The sequence below is a fragment of the Oryza sativa genome, chromosome 7 (genome assembly GCF_034140825.1).
Source record: "Oryza sativa Japonica Group chromosome 7, ASM3414082v1".
Lineage (NCBI taxonomy): Eukaryota > Viridiplantae > Streptophyta > Magnoliopsida > Poales > Poaceae > Oryza > Oryza sativa.
In genome coordinates this window covers 292,049-311,463 of record NC_089041.1, presented here as the reverse complement: position 1 = coordinate 311,463, position 19,415 = coordinate 292,049, and the positions used below count along the sequence as shown (strand labels likewise).

Below are 19,415 nucleotides of genomic sequence, written 5' to 3'. Positions count from 1 at the left end.
GGCTACAGCACTGCCGTGCTCGGGCCGGCCCGGCTTGGCACGGCCCATTTGGCCAGGTATAAGTAGAGTCCTAAAATAGTCGTAAACACTGGTCATGCAGATGCAGCCGTGCAGGTGATGAGGAGCACTAGTACAGTACAGGTACCAATAAATCATAAGTATAGATAACGTAGATCCAGTGACATTCATTGATGAGGTTTGCGTTTCCAAGGCCATCTGCATCATCAGGTAGCTGCAACATGGATCCACGGCCTCTCATCTGCTCCATCCAACGCCCGTCCTTGCTTTAATTTGTTTCACCACAGAAAATACTCCAGTCCAACTACACCGAGAGAGTAGACGAGACGAGACGAGACGACACAAGTCAAGTTGCTTTTGCATTTGCATACGCACACACTGCCATCTCAGTGTAGTGTAGTGTAGCGAAGCAACCGGCGGCGATGGCGATGCGGTGGTGCTATGTCGGCAAGGCCACCAAGATCTTCTTCACCGTCCTGGCCCTCCTCGCCCTCATCGGTGTCGTCCTCGCCTTCCGCGCCCTCCTCCACCGCGCCAAGTCGCGCGCCAGCTCCTCCTCCTCCGCCTGCGCCGCCGCCGACGAGTGCCAGCCCATCCTGCCCGACACCGTCCCGCAGCCCTCCATGCCGTCAACAGCCGCCACCACTCCTCCGCCGCCGCACCAATATCCCTCCTTCCCCCCACCGGACGCCGCCATGCCCATGCCCATGCCGCAGCCCCCACCCCCTCTGCAGCCACCACCTCCAGCGATTGCGCAGCCCCCTCCCGCATTCGCCTCACCGCCTCCTCCCGACGCTCTCGTGCCCCCGCCGCCTCCTCCCGCTGCGCCTGCGCTGGTGACGCCACCGCCGGCGTTACCGTCAGCTCCTCCGCCCGCACCGGAGGCGCCAAGCCCAACGGCCTCCTGATGCCGCCGATTCTTCATCTCAGATTCAGAGCGGCTACTCTAGTGTGTCAGGTAGCCCGGCGATTCGATGTACTGCTAGTGATTCTGGCTAATCTTGCAATTCATTCGCAAAATTTTGCCTTGCTGAAATGCTGAGTTGAGTTCATCTCTGATGTTGCGTGAGTTGATTACACTGTACAAATAGTTGCCTGACAATTCTGTTGTTCCACCATCAAATTCATTTGTTGAATTTCAGTTATCTGAGGAGCATGACAGCGATGGATCTCATCTGTTTGTTTGTGATTGTGCCAATTAAATTACCTACCTATCTCGTACCGTACACACGACGGATGTTTGACCGGCATTGACCATCCTTGGATCCTGAACATCCCTTTCCAACTGTTTTCTTCCGTGCTTCAGTTGCTAATTGCTTTTCTTTCCTCAGAGGAAGTAAATTGGGGGATGCATTCAGATTCACCAAACTACTCTTTGCGCATCTTCTCCTTCCTCAAGGATCCAAAATAAAACACTCAAGGCATTTCAGTGTCAAAGAGAAGATGTCATTTTCAAGCACAAAAATAACTGTAACAGAAAAGTCAGCAATATATAATCTTCTCCACTTGTTGCATGCATGGTGGATAGCCTACAGTATGGCCACTACATTTCCTCTAGGCAAACACTAGGACAAAAGTGAGCTCCCCTCCATCCATTTGTTTTCCTTCATCTGTTATTCACCACTGTAAATTTTCAGTAACAGGCTAGTTTTCTTAGAAGTATGTAAGAAGGTCGGTGGCTTTACTTTCACTCATCAACTTGTCTTATGCACTTGAAGAATCAAAACAAACAAGCAGTGGCAGCACACATATGACCTGTAAGGATGGAATCATTTTTCCTCGCAAAACAACAGAAGCAGGTGTCACTTTTCATAAGTTTCCACCGGATGGATCAGATACATGAGCTGTACTAGCATTTCCTCTGTTTAGCTTAATCTATACATGTATGCTAGGAATTGTGTAGCCATGAATCTGTAGATTCCTTTTCTTTTAATGTATTTTTCGACAACAAATCTACCGGTGTAATCTCCATCAGCCAACCTGTATAATTATAAATAAAGCATATTGGTGGACAGAGGTTGAAAAGGTTTTGACCAATATATAATCAATACAACCACCATAGTGTCATACATTTGTAAACAAAAAGCAGGCATACATGCTGCATCTCCTTTAAGCATATTCAGTTCTTCCCCTGTTATCCCTCATAAAGCTATTCTGCACAAATCAAGAAGGCAGAAAAAAAAGTTCATTTCTTCAGATAGCTAGGAGCCTAGGACTAGGAGAATATATATAGTTTTGCTGCCTAGCCAGTGATACTCATACTCACAAATTAAAGGGCAAAAGCAACCACCAGCCTTGCCCCTAGCAATATAAAGATACAGATGAACCTCATACATAACAAAAAAAACAGAGAATGCGGCAATGCTAAACGAAGCTTCTTCTCCTTTAAAACAGTCTGTTGCATACTTGCATTGCATGAACCACTGCATGGATTGTCTGTGTGCAGTTGCACCATATATCTGCAATAACATCTGGCATCATCTACTAGCCAGATCTATCGATGATAAAATGTCGATGAAGACACACACAGGAGAGAGCTAGCGAATCAACTAGAGCGAGGCTAGGATAAGCTGGGTGGAACTCCAGTCGTTGCCGAGGTAATCAGTGACACCGAACTGGTCCGGGTTGATGGAAATGGATGAGCTTCCTAAGACGAACTTGATGATGCTGATCTCGTTGCGGTTGCCGCTGAAGTTGAACATGAAGAAGCGCCTCAGATGGGTCAGCCGGCCGGGCACGGCGTCGAACAGGAACTCCGGCGTTGCAGGATACTGCTCCCGATTCTCATCGATCGAGATCTCCCTGGGATGCTCCAACTGATCAACATCGTAGTATCACCATTAATTACTTGCACTTTAATCATTGATGCACATATATTCATCATGTAAGTAGCCATGTAGCTAGCTAGGATTCATCATTATTAGAAATTAAAGATGAGAGTAGGGAGGTAGAATGAGTGAGCGACCTCGTTGGTGATGAAAAGGTTCCTGAGACATGGCGAGCTGCGAAGGAGATGCAGGACGACGCCTGCTTGGCCTTGGTTTGGCCACATTCCCTCCACTCTCAGAACCTCTATTCCCCAATCCGGCAGATTCATGCTGTCCACGATCTTCGACAGGTACTGCATTTGCATTGCAATTCCGATTATATTCTTGTTATATGTATAGAGTGCAGAATATATGCAGATGAGTGTGTATATATATATATATATATACCTCGATGCACCAGCCGGAGATGGCGAGCTCGAGGACGCCATGGAAGCCAGCCATGATGCGACTCATGTTGGTCCCGACGTTGAGGAAGGCCGTGAAGTGGTGGAAGGGTGCAAAGACGTTGTACCACCACAGCTTGTCGTCCATGAGCAGGCTCACCTTCCGCGCCGACAGCCTCCTCACGCCGCCCTTCTCGACGGCGACCATGTTCCGCCCGGACAACACCAACTCCTCCACGTTGGGCGCCGACACCTCGAACGGCACCATGCCGTACCCGCCGCACCCTTCCAACACCACCCGCCGGACCGACGGGCTGCGGATCTCGATGCCCACCGTGTCCTCCCTCCGCGCCACCGCCGTGAACCTCAGGTGCAGCAACTCCAGCAACGGGCACCCGTCGATGAGGTTCTGGAATTGGGTCGAGCTGCGGAACCCCGCGTGCTCCAGGCACAACCGCCTCAGCTGCGGGAGATGGACGGCGCCGTCCACGTCCAGCCGCAACCCACGAGCGGCGGCGTGCACCACCAGCCGCAGCTCCACCAGCGTCTCGCACCGGAACAGCGACGCCGGCGTGTGCAGGGCGGCGCCAATGTTGACGTCGAGCCTCTCCAGGCGGTGGTGCTCGCGGGACGCCAGGCGGTCCAGCCAGGCCGTCACCCTCCGGTCGCCGTCGGTGTCGTAGCGCGTGTGCGCCAGCGACATGGACTTGATGCCGGGGCCGGAGTGGTTGAAGACGACGCGGTCGACGATGGCGGCAAAGGTGGAGTCGAGGTCGAGGAGGTGATGATCAGGGATGGTGGATGCATCCAGCTCGTAGGCCTCCATCCCCATCCACGCCTCACGCAACCTCCTCGACACTGCTGACGCGCGCACCACGTCTCCCACATCCGGCAGCAGGAACATCATGATGCACTGCAGGATGCATAGAGGAACATCATCCATGCACGCCATCGATCTGCCCTGTCAACCCAACAAAATTAAGCTAACTGATTAATTCCAACTTACCTGGAAAACACCAAATTTCATCATGTAATTTGAGATGACTAGTGTGATAACAAATTAACCACGCATATAATACTCCCTCCGTCTCAAAATACATAGCAATACAATATCAAAAAGACTAGAATATCCCTAAGCTATCAAATCTTAATACAATTACGTCCTCCCCTTCCCAAAAAAAAAAAAATCCATGGTAGAGTTGATCTAGCCATCTGTCCACGTGCCACAACATATATACCCATTGGTTCGGAACCTTTAGATCATAAAACTGGGAATGGACGACCTAAATTTCTAGAGCAGACCAGCACACGAAAACTCTTATGCATGTCCACACTCCGAGCCTTATGCCATCGCTTTCGTGCCCTCATTCCTCCTCGCCCCTTTATGGTAATGGTGTTTCCAAAGTAAAGACATATCTTACTTGTTGAGACAACTTTATGTTATAGTTATTAAGAATTAACCCATTTTACCTCCAAATTTTCTTCTCAATCCATTAGATTGTATGCCTCTTTCTATTGCTTCCAAGTTGAGCTTGGTGGTTGCACCCACGAAGGAAAACATCTAACATATGCACCATATCCGACCAATTGATGACTTGCTCATTATCCTTCTGTGTATCTATGATACTAGGGATGGACTAAAGCGAGCTTAGGATTTTAAAATGTATTCATATCTATTTGAATTCTACTTATTTTCTTACATGTATTATTTCTATTTGCCCCTAAAATCCAATGTAATAGTTATGTAGTTGCTGTGCAAGTCCCGCTCCCCGTTGCGCATCCCAAATTCCTACATCTATCACTGGAGGACTTCACAATTAGATACGAGAGACCTCATAGGGATGGCGTACCTATAGGGTTTTGCTCCCATAGAGTTCAGCATGTTAGGATCTCTCCAACGAAGCTTAACCTCAAGCAATTTCCAATCTACCATGTGTGTTATCTCTAGTTGCTTCTTCGAAGTATAGGCAAGGTAATAATGACAAGGAGATTTCAATACCATACATTATATTACAATTCCATACATGGTACGACAAGTCTCGGAAAGGAACCCTCAGTTCATCAAGGATGGTGGTAACATAAGGTTGAAACTAAGCCAAAATGACAAAGAACTCGAATTTCTTCAAGTACTACAAATGGATATGTGGAGAAACCCACTCCTCAATGGGAACAACCTATCTCATATAACATTTGAGTAAGTGTGTTTTACCAGAATACCCTTATTTTCCCTCAACTCATAGGAGCGGAAATGCCTTTCTGCCATCATCACTGATAGTCGATCTTGAAGCATGTTTTTGCTCTCTGTGCAATTTCATCTTGGGCTTGACTTCAATCCATCATCTTGGCAACATTGTGCTTGATCCTTCGCATGAGCATTGCCTTCCCTTGATATGTTTGGCCCCATGCATGTGAAATTTTACTTGCATAACGTAGAAAAACATCATCCTCTATCGAGCCTCAAATCCACATATGGCCAGATGATTTTAGTCTGCGGATGTGTCTGAGACAAAACACATGCTCATCATAGTTTTCGGTCAATTCGCTCCTACTCTCATCAAGAAACTACTCGGTAAATCAGCCAAGTACAAGAGATTCAGTTCTTTTTTTGGGAAAACTTGCCCATATTTCATTGGTTTTTATTGGTGTTTGAGTGGTATTCATGAAGGTCGATGAAACCACTTAGAAGCAGTATTAGATCGACGAAAGATTTTTGAAACCTTTCTATCCTCTATAGAAGACTACCTCATATAATCCTTGAATACAAAGAGTATCATTTTTGCCAAATACCATTATTTTCACTCAAACTCCGAGGACTAGAAACCCTTTTTATCGTCATCTCCAGTAGTTGATATCGCTGACATGTGTGCCTATCACCAGCAAGTTTAAGCTTGCATATTGTCTTTGTACAATGTCTTTTTCTGCTTGACAACCCTTCATCATGGCAACATGTTGTTTGATCCTTCACGTCAACATTGCTCTCCCCTTGATTTCTTTGGCCCCACACCTGTGAGACTTCACTTTCCCAACATATGAAAGTAGCATCCTATATATCGAGTTACAAATCCACATATGGCCAAATGCTCTTGGATGATTTTAGTCCGTAGTATTTGTTTGAAACATAACTGATGCTAGAGGATTGTCTCAAAGCTAGCTCACACATATTTCTCTTGGTTTTATGGTCGAGTGAATCTTTTTCATTTTTGAGCTATGGGCTTTATATGCCATAAATGCGATCCTACACTTAAAGTCTAGGTTGGGCCTTATTGGCAACTTCAACTTATGAGTTGGCCCTTAGGCTTTAAGTTTGAGCCCTGCCTTGGTCATGGTCCAACCAACATTGATACACTAATTCTAGAGCTGGGGCGCCCTTTAATCAGTTGGAGTTAGTGACATAGGAACCAAGGTCCCCATGGTCAGCGGCCCGGGGCGTGTTGGTGCTACGTCATCTCTTTCTCGAGCTACTGAAGATGGCACGTGACGATCACGGGTCAACACGTGGCCCTCCTCGAAGACAACGGAGAGTGGTATATCCGCAACAATTAATGTAGAGCCCCAAGCCCTTGGCCACAAAGGCCCATCTTGGGCACAATCCCCGTGCTACCCCAACAGGTCTCCATTGAGGTGGTAGGGCACATAGCCACAACTGTCCTGCTCCCAATGGTTGGATGGTGTAAGCTGTCTCGCCTTGGCACTCGATTGTCTTTCAATTTAAGGGCGACAAAACATATATCTACGCAAGCTAAGGCGTGAGACGTGAAGGACATGATGACATCTGCCACCCTTGTTGCCTATCATTTCGGCCACAGCTCACCCTAACAAGGCGGTGAGACGTAGGCGGTGTGGTTGAGTACCACGCCATTTGCCTGGGCCCACCAGTTTTTACTAGCATTTACCAAACACTAATAGATGAGCCTCACGACTAGGGCAACACGATAAACCTATTCCAGTGAGCCTGCGTGCATCTCGGGTGGCGGTGCGTGGCGAGCGCTCACCATACCCAGACACGGGATGGCCCCACGGGGACCCACCCGAGCTCAGAGGAGCAAGCAAGATGGATAATTGCTAACAAGACTTTCCATACCTAATGCCTATACACTTGACACCTCTTTCGTAGTTTGGTCATGTGGTGTTCCTTAGTGTATTATAAGGGGAGAGCTAGGACCATGGAGAGGGGGGACCGAGAAAAAAAAACTCGGAGAGAAAGACTCTGTGAAGTTCCCATGGTCAGCCACCCTCTGTGAAGTTCTTAGAAAATATGAAAGAGAGGAGGAGGAACACAACTAGTCTGAATACTTTAGGCGAGTGCTTAACAAAGGTGTAGGAGCCATGATCTAGGGAACCTTTATAACATCTTAATTTCCACTAGGAGAGAAATCAAAGACATATTAGGAGTAAGGTGTTATACTCCTAGGTGGCCCAAACCTGTATATACCCTAGCTCTCATCCGCTTCCACATTTTTACTACCCAAACTCAAAGAGGGGTCCCATCAGATCCCCGTTATCTACATATGTGCGCTAACAGTTGGGTACCCTAAAGTGTCATCCACCACACTGTAATGCTTGGAAAGGTAAAATAGTACAAAATATAGTCTCATAGGAAATTTTCCAAAAGGTTGGAGCTCTTGCTAAGTTTCCTCCAAAATTTCTATATGATTATTTATTCCATAGGGATTTCAAAGAATAGAAAAGGATTCAATCATTTGTTTCAAAGGCCTTCATAGGATATTTTCCTATAGGATTGAAATCCTTCAAAATTCCTATTTTTTCCTACAAATGAAAAGCACCCTAAATACATAGATTTAAATTATGGATCATGTCTTCCTTATTTTTCATTTGAGACCATAAGGGTATTTTGACTACAGATCTAAACTCCCAAGGAACATTCATGGGGACCCATAGGATATACAACTTTACTCCTATCATTTGTGCAAGAAGAAAATTATGTATATGCTGTTGAAGGAAAAACTATACATAATATGAGTATACTTGCATATATCTAGATCTAGTTACAAAGAGTGTGTGTAATAGGCTAAAGGTGAAGATTTTTTTATGTGTTGCTGTAATACACAATTGGTACAGATCTAGTTAAATGAAAGTATAATATATCATTCTATGGCATGCAGAGATGAATACTAGTATGCTAGCAAGATGCAAAATCATGGTGTAAAGATACATGGACTTTCACCACAAGGAAACCAAATATGCGAGAAAATAAAAGAAAACAACCATGAAAGAGAGGTGATAAGAAAAATTCTCTAGAAGCATAATACCAATCTTTCCCTAAGGTTAAACTTGAAGATGATTACCTTGAATGATTTCACTAGCTGTTGTCAAGCCAAGAAAACCTCCTGCAGCAAGAACAGAAAAGAGAGATGGAGATTTTTTTTTCTCAAGAGGAGGGTGCGTGCTTAGATCTAAAGCCATATAGTTTTGGTTGCTGAATAAATTATAAATGTAATGATACATACTTTATACCCAGCTGTAATTTATGCATGTTCTATGGCTTTTTCTGATAAAGAAAAACAGATTTGACTACGATCAAATGATGCTAATAACACACCATTAAAGAGGTACTAGCAAAGGAAGCAATCAATGTAGTGCATCTATTAATGACATCCAACTATACTGATGGGGTGGATTGCATGACATCTTTGAGATATTTGCTGCATATATCTATCATTTAATTTCAAGATTTGGAATTAATTGTACAGATCACCTCTGAATCAATATGTGCTCCTAGCCATCCAATTTATTTATAGTAAAAATAACTCCGCTGATATTTGATTACATACAAAAGGAAAAAAAGGAAAAAGAGTACGAGTAAATGGCCCTAGCATAATTGGGCTGGGCTGACTGCATAACCCAATAATCCTACCTTAGCATATAAAATCCCTTTTTAGGGTTGAGCCAACTCTTTCCTTCTTTGCCCTAGCATAATTGGGCTGAGCTGACTGCATAACCCAATAATCCTACCTTAGCATATAAAATCCCTTTTTAGGGTTGAGCCAACTCCTTCCTTCTTTGCGGCTGCTCCTGCTCTCTTCTCCCCCTTTTCTGAGCACGGTGGTTGTGGCGGCGTAACGCAATGCAGCACGACCCTAGCTCACCGGCACCAATGGATCCTCAGCAGCCGAAACCCGTCAGCTATCTATGCACAGGTGAGAGCCCCCCCCCCCCGTCTCTCTCTCTCTCTCTCTCGTCCTCCAACAATTTTAGACAAACTTTGATGAGTGATGTTTTTCAATTTGCTGTTGCGATTTTGGCGAGTTGCCAAGGAAGGCACAATAGGCATCATCACGCAAGATTCCTTTTTCTAAGCGCTCATGTTGTGGATTTCATGACCCTCTAGCTAGTTTTTTTGGTTCTTATGGATGTAAGTAGATCCCACATATACAAGATGATTGGATGATTGTATTCCATATATATTTAGGCTCCAGATTCAAACCGCACTACAACCGAGGATGATGGATAACCTATTTCTTCTAAAAGTGTTGATTTTTGATATATTCTATCCCCTCATGATGAAATGATGTTTTGTTTTACTCTAGGTTAGTTCAGTTCTGACTTGTTAGATTTTAAATTAATCCCTAATACGAAGTGTATATGTATTTGTTTTAGATTGTGGAACTGAGACCTTACTCAAACCGACTGATGTTGTCCAGTGCCATGAATGTGGCTGTCGCATCCTCTGCAAGAAGCGAACCCGCCAAGGTACGATAACTCTATATACCAATCCTTAACTTGTTCCTTTTTGCTTTCCATATTTATTTGTAGCACATTTTTGTTATTTGGTCATTGTTTGTGTTATCATTGGCTAGCTTCTCGTCACTTGGAGTATAAGTGTAATGGAGTAGTACGTGAGATTAGGTTGCCTTTTGCAACACATACAACTATATAATGTCCTTATAGCATGTGCCTGTTGAAATTTGATTGCGGCCATCAAATTAATTGATCTTGGATTGATAACCCGGCCAAGAGTTGTGACTATGATCGATCACAATGATTTATATATCACAACTATTGCATATTTGCATGAGGTGCTCTACAAGAGGAAGGAATTTGGAAAGCTCAATATGTTGTAAGTGTGCAAACCATGACAACCAAACTCAAATTACATGGAAAGCAATGAAATAACATATATTTGCTAATCACATTGAGATATATATCCCACGTTGGTCTACAAACACGACGATAAGTTTGAGATCGATATCAAACCATCCGAGGATGAGTTGGTCTATTATTGTAATAAAAGTGTGGAATTAACCCTTATGGTCATCTGTTGTGAATGTACGTACAAAGGTTTTATGTCATTGTTTAATGAAACTTGAGCTTGATCCATTTCCTTTTTTGGTGTAAAAATTATAGCATACGCATGTTTCTCCCAAACAAAAGCAAGGCATTACTAGTACTATTTTGTACTTTGTTCTTAACTTGGTCATAATGATTAGACTAATTAAGTTAAACTGAGCATTGGCATGGCATTTCTTTATGGTTCAATAAGCACAATAGCGAATCACATATTTGATTAAAAACTGAATACTGAGGCTTTGTTTATGTCTTGTTCAGTTTGATCTGAACATGTATACAATTTTGTCTCTTCTTTGTTCTAACGCATTTATCATTTCCCTAGTATGTTGCCATGTGCAATCTTTCATTTTAATTTGCTTCTTCTTTGGCAGTTGTTCAGTATGAAGCGCGCTGAAGATGAGGGAATGGACACATTTGCTAGCTATTACCATGCTCTCAAGCGAAGAAATGATTATTGAGTGTCCTTACCAAAATGAACATATATATAGCAAATGTGTTGAGCAATACTCAGAATGTCGTATCTTTTCATTGAACTTTGGCCGGAAGTGGTAATACCCAAACTAAAAAAATTAATGTAATGCATTGTTGTGTTGGACATTTTGAGATATGGAAATAATTAAGTTGTGTGGATTTGTATGGTTGCTCCTGATTTGATTTTGCAGGTATTGTTGTTGACCACAGGGCAACAAGTTAAATATATATGGTCCCTGATTGCAAGGTAATGCAGTGATGTACGTGTTACAGAGAGTTGAATGCAGGTGTTTTGTAGTCTGTTCTTTCCTATGGTCTGAATTATTTGTGTAGTATTCACACTGCCCAGAGAGATCTGATCACTGAAACTTCACTAATCAACGACTTTGAACAAGAGCATATATATATTGAGCATCTCAGCAATAGTTAGCTAGCATTGTATCAGTACATAGATAATCTATATAGAGACAGTGTTTACAATTTCGGATTTGAATTTTTGAAATTCCGTGCTTTATCGGTCGTAGGTCCCAGTATTCTTCAGGTCAAAATTTATTTGTACTTCTTTACCTGGCGAAAAATGTTCAAATTAATTTAGCAAAATTTCTTCAAATACTGAAGATCTTAGTCGAATTTTTCCCAAGTATTTCTAAAATTTCGGAATTCGATCTAGTCCCTCCTAGGTTTATGCATTCTGAAATAGCGAACCTCTGAGCACGTATTAATTAATTAAGTGATGAAAAATACAGGCGACATGAGGATCAACACTGAATCATGCTGAAAGAATGACAATATATAGCTCGATTTATTCCGTCGAGAGAGTACAAGTGTACAACAAATAAATGTACGTAAACTAATAATTTAATCAAAAGGAAAAGGAAAAGAAGAAGCGAAAAGCCTGCAAATTTCTCAACAGCTTAGCTAGCAGTGGCATGCATACATGATTAAGGGAAGGGATTAATTAAGCAGAGCCCAAAAAATAATTAAATGGAGCCTATAGTCTCAGTCTCACATGGCGAGGAAGGCCAATGCCATCCCTGCGGCGAGCGTGGCGGCGACGTTGATGGCGATGGTTGACGCAGCAGACGCGGACGACGGCGCCGGAGATCCGGTGGGAGAGGTGACAGCGGGCATCTCCTCGGTGGGTGATGAGACGGCGGGAGGCATCGCCGGGGCGGCGGCGGGGGCGGCGCCCTTCTTGTGCCTGGGCTTGGTGGCGGTGGCGGCGGCGACGGTGACCTCGAGCTTCATGCCGGCGGCGCAGTGGCCGGGCACGCCGCAGATGAAGTAGTGCTTGCCCGGGGCGTCGAGCTTGACGGTGGTGCTGCCGCCGGTGTAGGAGGCGAGGGCGTTGGCGGGTGAGCAGGCGTCGTAGCTGGCCTTGGGGACCTCCACCACGTCGTGCGAGGAGGGATAGGTGAACACTGCACGCATGGTACGTATGTTCATGGTCAATTGAGAGGTTGCTTCTTCATCCAAGCCATGGCCATGGCCCATGGATGGAATGAGAGAGTTGAGATCGATCGAGGTGCTTACGGATGGAGTCGCCTTGGGAGAACTTTTGGGAGACGGACCAGGCATTGTAGTTGCCGGTGGTGTCCCAGGCGCCATTGCCTCCCACCGGATGCACCGCCGCCGCCGCGACCTGCGCCAGAGCTGCCACGGCGACCACGGCCAACAAGGCCGCCTGCTGCTTCTTCGTCACCATTAATCTGCTTATTGCCATATGCAGTGCTACTGCTATACACGACCGAGATCGATCGATCGAGGATGATTAATTAGTAGCTATATAGACTCTTTGTAGTTGCTGACACTTACTGTGTGGGCTGTGCAGGACTGCAGGCAGCTAGCTAGCTCTTATATATAGCGATCGATCAACAAGTTAAATTAACTAAATTAGAGATATATACGCTGCATGCACCGACAGATGATGCACGAAGACTTCAAATTTGCGGTTATGTGGGAGTTGGTGGGCATACATTGACCAGAAATTCTAAGGGCCCCTTTGAATCGCAGGATTGAGAAAACGTAGGAATAGGAAAAACGTAGGATTTTGATAGGAATGTAAGTGTAAAACAAAGGATTGCAAAACACAGGAAAAATACAGGAATGACCGTTTGATTGAACCACAGGAAAAACACAGGAATTGGATGAAAGAGATAGACTCAAAGGAAAGTTAGCAAGAGGTTGAAGCTCTTGCTAAATTTCCTCCAAAATCTCTTTAGGACTGTCCATTCCATAGGAATTTCAAAGGATTGGATAGGATTCAATCCTTTGTTTCAAAGGGCTTCATAGGAAATTTTCCTATAGGATTGAAAACCTCTCAAATTCCAATGTTTTTCCTCCAAATCAAAGGGGCCCTAATGTTAATTACTCGCTCGCTGAATTGCATAAACAACACACCACACCACACTAATACTATAATCATGCATGCATGCATCATCTTCCGCCCGGCTTCCATTTCTTCCTTCCTTCCTTAAAGGAAGGCAGGCAGCCAATGATCAATCCATGTGCATGCTTTAACATGATATATATAATATGCCGCCTATATCATACCAATTACACCAAATTAAACCATTAAAATATAATCCCCTTAACAACAATATAAAAGTATATACTAATAACAATATTCACACACATATTTATATATTTACATCTTGATAGTTCACTACTCCACCAGCCGTTTGGTTCTGACATAACATACTATATCTATATGTCTACGTGTTAACTTCAAACCGAACCCAACGCGCTAACAGAGACCAAACTAAGAGTAATAAAAAACATATCAGCGTGTTCTTTTGTTTACATGTTCCCACGTAACTTATTTTGTCAGCTATAGTTAGTTCATGTCTTCCACAATCTACGCTGAAAATTAATTAATTATATAATTGTCCTAATTACTGTGTTAGCCTGTATACATGCGTCGTTCTAACATTCCCATAGGCTTAAACAGGTCCCAATCCTAAAGTTATGAAATTTTAGATGAAAATGGGGCTCCAACAGTCCCCTATAATCAATGCCCAAAATTTAGAATTCTCATATCTTTTTTTCGCTCTCCATAACTCGGGAGCACGCAGCGACTTCCAACTTCAAATTGGTGGATTGCGCGAAGGGGAGGGGGAGGCGCCAATCGTGCAAGGGGGTAGGGGGACCGACCGTACCAAGGAGAATTGGAGGTGACTTTACTTTTTATTTTAGGGGGTTAATTTTAGGTAATCTATTGGAGATAAGATTTTTCTTAAATCCATATTAGAGATTCTTAAAAGGATATTTTGTATTTAGAATTTGAGAGTACTGTTGATGATGCTCTTAACAAGCTTAAATTGTAGACGTCTTACGTTGTCGTAGTTGTCAATCAGGTCATAGTTGTTGTTTGTGGATACCCTTCTAATTCAAACAAAAGACTAAATTAACGGTGCAAAAATGACCAATTAATACATTCACTTGTACTTCAACAGAGGAGTCGATTGAACTTATATATACAAAGTGAGATGCAATATTCCCATTTTCAGAATAGCTTAGCTATCGTGCAACTTGTTAATGACTACTGCAAGTGTAGAGTTAGGTCGTTGATTATAATTAAGCACCCAATTAATAGCACGAATTACGAGCCTTGCATTCGTTGGCATCATAACAATAAGAGATTGATCATGCATGTGAGTGGGGGCGCTACTGCATTGGCATGTCTCAACTCTGTGAGATGCATGGTTGCTACTAGTAGTTAGAGCAGGTACAATAGCAGACTATTAGCCAGCTATAAACATATTTTAATGAGGTAAATGATGAGAGAGAAAAGCAGCGGACTACAGATCTATAGCCAGCTGCAGCACGGACTCCAAGACACAATGTATGTATGACATGTGGGACCATATATTAATAGTATAGTAAGCAACTATTGTATAAATTATCTATAAATGAATTGGAGCTATTAGTGGGCTATACTATTAAACTTGCTCTTAGAGCTTCATTGGCTTTTGTGGGGTAGGAAGATTCCTCTCCAAACTACAGATAATTAACAATTGAGTTGTTAAGACAGACAGACAGGCAGCAGGCAAGGCAACTGCCTGGCAGCCTGGGTGATGATGCATGGACAAATGCAGTGAGAAACTTGTGCTCCAGATACATCCATACACACATATAGCCTGCAAAAACTTTAAAGTTATTCTAAAATATCAAATTAATCTATTTTTTAAGTTTATAATAATTAAAACTTAATTAATCACACGTTATTACCATCTCGTTTTACGTGAAACATTTAATCTGTATCTTTACCTTCATCTTCAGGAGATTCAAATACCACCTTAGTAGATACTGCCAATGAAGCATATACATGGTTAATTTTTATTTTGAAGTGCATGTGGGTCACACTCTCCTGTGTGGCTGCCTAATTTGCCTTGGTTTGAAAACTTTCAGTTGCAAACCCATTAATTTGGAGTTGAAGCTGGACCTGCAATTTTCTGAAGTTGGAACTTACTAAACAAGAATTTTTTTACTTTGTCATCAATAAATTAAAGGAGGGAGGTACTATTTTTAAATTAAATGGTGGTTTAAGTTGCTTGATCGATCACCCCTGCAGATAGCTAAATAACGGAGATTCAGGCAATTACATGATATTGGCAAACAAATAATTATGCATCCAACAATACATATATGCATGCATGCACAGTATATCCTATCCTTTTGTATTCATGGAGTTTAGTTTGTAGAATTACTGAACATGCAAACGCTGCTGAAAGAGCACATGACTTCGAATAATCCGGTTGAGTGAGCTGGCACTAGCAGTATATATTATGATTAATTTATTGTTGGAAAGGTGAGGTCTCTCATCTGCTAGCTGAACCGCAGAGAGGGATTTGGTCAAAGTTGTGTACGCTAGCTTCCTAGCCCATTCTATTTATAAATTAATTCGTGGCGTCGTGCGTGGCCCAACCCAACTCGCGCAACAAAGCCAACAGGAATAAGTTCACTTCGTGACCCTCAAAAGTGATCGAAATCTAGTCCGTAACCCTAAACCATAAAACCTGATATCTCGACCCCAAACTCTTAAAACCAGTATAATTTGACTCCCTTGACGGTTTTGGAGGGCGGTTTTGCTGATGTGGCACCTACGTGGTGGTATTGACCGAGTCTTCTTTACACGTGGCGTTGACGTGGCGCTTAAGTGACATTAGAATTAGAAAAATAATTCATTGACATGCGGGACCCACTGACATGGGGCCCATATGTCATTCTCTCTCCTCCCCTTCTTCCTCCTCTCTCTCTCTCTCTCCCTTCTCTCATTCTCTCCCCCAGCCTTTCTCTTCACCACGGAGCGGCAGTGGGGACGGCGGCGGCGTCCGGCGGTCGGGAGTAGCGGCGGTGCCGTGAGGGAGCTCGTCCCCCAGTGAGGGCGTTGTGCCGGTGGAGGTGAGGACAGGCTCCGTCCTCCCGGCGGCGCCGTGAATGGCAGAGGGAGCTGACGACGACGCCGTGGGTCGAGCGGCGTGGACGGGCCGCGCCGGCTGTCGGACGAGCTCGTGTTTGTGTCCCCGCGATCGACTTCTACTCACGGCGAGCAAAGCTAGTGCTACATCTTGCCGGAGCAACAGGAGCAGAACAACCAAGAAGCAGAATACAATTTCGCCTGCTATGACGAGCATGCAGCATCAGCAACAGTAGCTCTACTTCCATGGAGATCTCACATTGTGGCAAGAACCCTTGGAGACGTCGTCGTCGTCGTTGCAGCAGTTTCTTAATCAGGAGCAGCAGCTGCCGGATGGCCTCCTCGACGGCTTCGACGTGGTGGAGATGCAAAATTCGCAAATCAATCTCCATAGCAGCTCATTATCTAAAAAAATCTCCATAGCAGCTGGCCTCGTGGGTACGCCGTCTCCTTTGCTGCCGCCTCCTCCTCCTCTGTATCCATTTGCGCCAGCTCCAGCCCGAAGCGCCGCCACCACTCCAGCCCCCGCTCGTTGCCACCGCCGCCGCCACTGCTCCGGCCCGGCGGCACCCAACCTCCTGCCGCCGCCTCTTGCAAAAGTCTGAAAGGGAGAGAGAGAAAGAAAGAGAGAGGGAGGAAGAAGAAAGAGGGAGAAGATGACACGTGGACTCCACATATCAGTGGACGAGCCGCCGCCGATCTAGGTGCTCCCCGCGGGATTAGACTCCAGTAGCGACAGATCCGGTGTCATGATGCAGGGCATCACGATCTTGTCGCCGGCCGACGCTGCTGGCGGGCGGTGGGTGCGGCGACCATCGATGACGACGGGCGAGAGCTGGCTCCCTTTCCAGCCCACAGCCGTCGCCGCCGCCGGTTCCCGCCCGCCACTGCTGGCCCCATCCAACGCTCACAGCTCGCCGAAGGGAAGGGAAAGAGAGAGAGGAGGGGGGATGATTCATGTGGGCCCCACATGTCAGTGGGTCCCACCCATATTTTGGGTGAATGATAAATGGGTCCCACACACATTTTTTATTTCTAATGCCATCTAAGCGCCACGTCAACGCCACGTGGAAAGAAGACCAGATCAATACTGCCATGTAGGCGCCACGTCAGTGAAACCGCCCTCCAAAACCGTCGAGGGAGTCAAATTGCACCGGTTTTAAGAGTTGAGGGATCGAGATATCCGGTTTTGTGGTTTAGGGTCACGGATTAGATTTTAGTGACTTTTGAGGGTGAACTTATTCCAAGCCAACAACCAAAAGTTTTGGCCCAGGCCCAAACAGATGCTATTCTCCCAGAAAAGCCCAATACATACTTCAATTTGCACAAGCCCACTTTCCACATTTAATTAGGATAAATTGCTTGGGCCGACACATACATCAGATCAAGGGGCATTTCCATTACCATATTTTCAAATCCAATTATGTTTTTACTTTTACTTTTTAAAACTTTTTTAGTTTCGTGTTTATTTTTTCAGCTCAAGCTTGTTGGGCTACCCCTTCCATCCACATGGCTCCGGAGGTGCCGCCGCCGTCTCTCATCGTCCATATTGGGGTGAAAACGGAGCGGATTCGGACACATAGTGTTCATAACATATCCTAAACCATATTATTAAACGGATGCGGTGTAACATACTGAAAATTAGCTATGTTCTAATTATGCATCATGCCAGTTCTTATGTTCTTATGAACCTTCTAAACCTAGGAAAATATAATTAGAGAGACCTCCAAAAATTAACTTGCATAAAATCCCTCTCTGGTATTTAATTTCTTTTATGTCTTTCCTTTAAAAATATATTTGGTTAAATTAAGGTGTTTCTCGATTTGGTTTTAATTTAAAACCTTATTTTGACAAAATTCCTTTTATTCAAATTTAGTTTGAAAACCCTTTTTATTTTGTGAATTGTGGTCCAAGGAAAATCCTTTAAACCAAATCCTTGCAATTCCAATGTTATTGGAATTATTTGTTAACCCATCCTTTGATTCTTGATCCAAATATCTAAATCCTTTCTTTTAATTTAGCCACCAATTTAATTCTTGTGGCTTGATTTTCTTCTCAGCACAAGAAATATTATTATTGCAAATATTCTGAATAATTGCTCTTGTGCTAAGAAAACAGATTATATCTTTGTCATCCAAATTTCCTATTAGCCTCAAACAATTCTTTGAAACCCATGCCATATATTTTGAGGCTAAAACCCTACTTACCCTTCTCCAATTATCTTCTTCCCACCTTCCTATTTACACATTCAATTTTATTCATATATCCCTTACCCTTTCATTTGAGTGCATCAAATAAATTCTATTATATGCTACCTCTAAAATATTGCACTCAAATAATTAGGAAATCTCTCTTTGGAAATTATCTCCAAAATAAATTCATTTCAAAAGTTAGCCACCTAAATTCCTTCCAAATATTAATTTGGATTCAAACTTCCTTCTTCAAATATATTCCAAAATTCAAAAAATAACTTCTATTTGCTTTTGGGCCAAAATTCCGTTTTCTTCTTCTCTCGGCCCATCTCCCCCTTGGCCCAGGACGGCCCAGCCAACCCTTCCAGCTGAGCCGCCCCTCTCCTCCCTGTGGGCGCCGTTGTCGTGCGCCGTGATTTGCGCCGCCGCCGACGTCGTGCCGTACCTTCCTCTGTGGCCGCCAACGTCCTTCCGTCGCCGCTAAGAAATCAAGTCGACGTCAGCTGCACGTCACTTTGTGTCACGAACCAACACAATCACACCAAATCTCTCACACAAGTGCCACCGATATGTTGCAAATCCACTCAAGAATACAAGTGCTCAGGGATACAATCAAGAGAATAGAATCAGGGATCGGGAAGAGCAATATAGAAAAGGCAGAAGCATGAGATTGGAATTAGAGAAATAGAATCAGAGGAGGTAGAGTTGGAGGAGGAAGAGAGCCATGGCAAAGCCACAAGTTGAATATCTGTTCATCGATACCCCCAAGAACTATAGTGTGGCTTGGTTTTATACT

General features: G+C 44.0%; 4 protein-coding genes across 4 annotated transcripts; 2 read left to right on the top strand and 2 right to left on the bottom strand.

The window, feature by feature from the left end:
- Nucleotides 1-351: 351 nt before the first annotated feature.
- LOC4342191 (classical arabinogalactan protein 9) lies at nt 352-1,179 on the top strand. The gene has a single exon (XM_015790799.3). The coding sequence runs from the start codon at nt 441-443 to the stop codon at nt 924-926; it is 486 nt and encodes a 161-aa protein (XP_015646285.1). The 5' UTR covers nt 352-440; the 3' UTR covers nt 927-1,179.
- An 862-nt stretch (nt 1,180-2,041) lies between these two features.
- Nucleotides 2,042-4,241, bottom strand: LOC4342190 (putative FBD-associated F-box protein At1g55030). The gene is made up of 3 exons (XM_015790872.3): nt 3,234-4,241; nt 2,984-3,139; nt 2,042-2,834 (listed from the first exon to the last, which is right to left on the bottom strand). Exons 1-3 carry the CDS (start codon nt 4,179-4,181, stop codon nt 2,568-2,570), a joined length of 1,371 nt encoding a protein of 456 aa, XP_015646358.2. The 5' UTR covers nt 4,182-4,241; the 3' UTR covers nt 2,042-2,567.
- A 4,972-nt stretch (nt 4,242-9,213) lies between these two features.
- Nucleotides 9,214-11,167, top strand: LOC136357350 (DNA-directed RNA polymerases II, IV and V subunit 12-like). Its single transcript, XM_066312569.1, has 3 exons — nt 9,214-9,387; nt 9,848-9,940; nt 10,909-11,167. The coding sequence occupies exons 1-3, from the start codon at nt 9,315-9,317 to the stop codon at nt 10,929-10,931; spliced, it is 189 nt and encodes a 62-aa protein (XP_066168666.1). The 5' UTR covers nt 9,214-9,314; the 3' UTR covers nt 10,932-11,167.
- A 613-nt stretch (nt 11,168-11,780) lies between these two features.
- Nucleotides 11,781-12,868, bottom strand: LOC4342189 (blue copper protein). The gene is made up of 2 exons (XM_015790204.3): nt 12,542-12,868; nt 11,781-12,429 (listed from the first exon to the last, which is right to left on the bottom strand). Exons 1-2 carry the CDS (start codon nt 12,729-12,731, stop codon nt 12,014-12,016), a joined length of 606 nt encoding a protein of 201 aa, XP_015645690.1. The 5' UTR covers nt 12,732-12,868; the 3' UTR covers nt 11,781-12,013.
- Between the last annotated feature and the right edge of the window lie 6,547 nt (nt 12,869-19,415).

Excerpts from the sequence above, each read along its gene's own strand:
- LOC4342191 (XM_015790799.3), top strand. The coding sequence starts at position 441 with ATGGCGATGCGGTGGTGCTATGTCGGCAAGGCCACCAAGATCTTCTTC.
- LOC4342190 (XM_015790872.3), bottom strand. The coding sequence starts at position 4,181 with ATGGCGTGCATGGATGATGTTCCTCTATGCATCCTGCAGTGCATCATG. Across the intron at positions 3,140-3,233 it reads TCTCCGGCTGGTGCATCGAG|TACCTGTCGAAGATCGTGGA; the intron begins GTATATATATAT and ends ATGCAAATGCAG. Across the intron at positions 2,835-2,983 it reads ACCTTTTCATCACCAACGAG|TTGGAGCATCCCAGGGAGAT; the intron begins GTCGCTCACTCA and ends GATGTTGATCAG.
- LOC136357350 (XM_066312569.1), top strand. The coding sequence starts at position 9,315 with ATGCAGCACGACCCTAGCTCACCGGCACCAATGGATCCTCAGCAGCCG. Across the intron at positions 9,388-9,847 it reads CGTCAGCTATCTATGCACAG|ATTGTGGAACTGAGACCTTA; the intron begins GTGAGAGCCCCC and ends TATTTGTTTTAG. Across the intron at positions 9,941-10,908 it reads CAAGAAGCGAACCCGCCAAG|TTGTTCAGTATGAAGCGCGC; the intron begins GTACGATAACTC and ends CTTCTTTGGCAG.
- LOC4342189 (XM_015790204.3), bottom strand. The coding sequence starts at position 12,731 with ATGGCAATAAGCAGATTAATGGTGACGAAGAAGCAGCAGGCGGCCTTG. Across the intron at positions 12,430-12,541 it reads CTCCCAAGGCGACTCCATCC|TGTTCACCTATCCCTCCTCG; the intron begins GTAAGCACCTCG and ends CCATGCGTGCAG.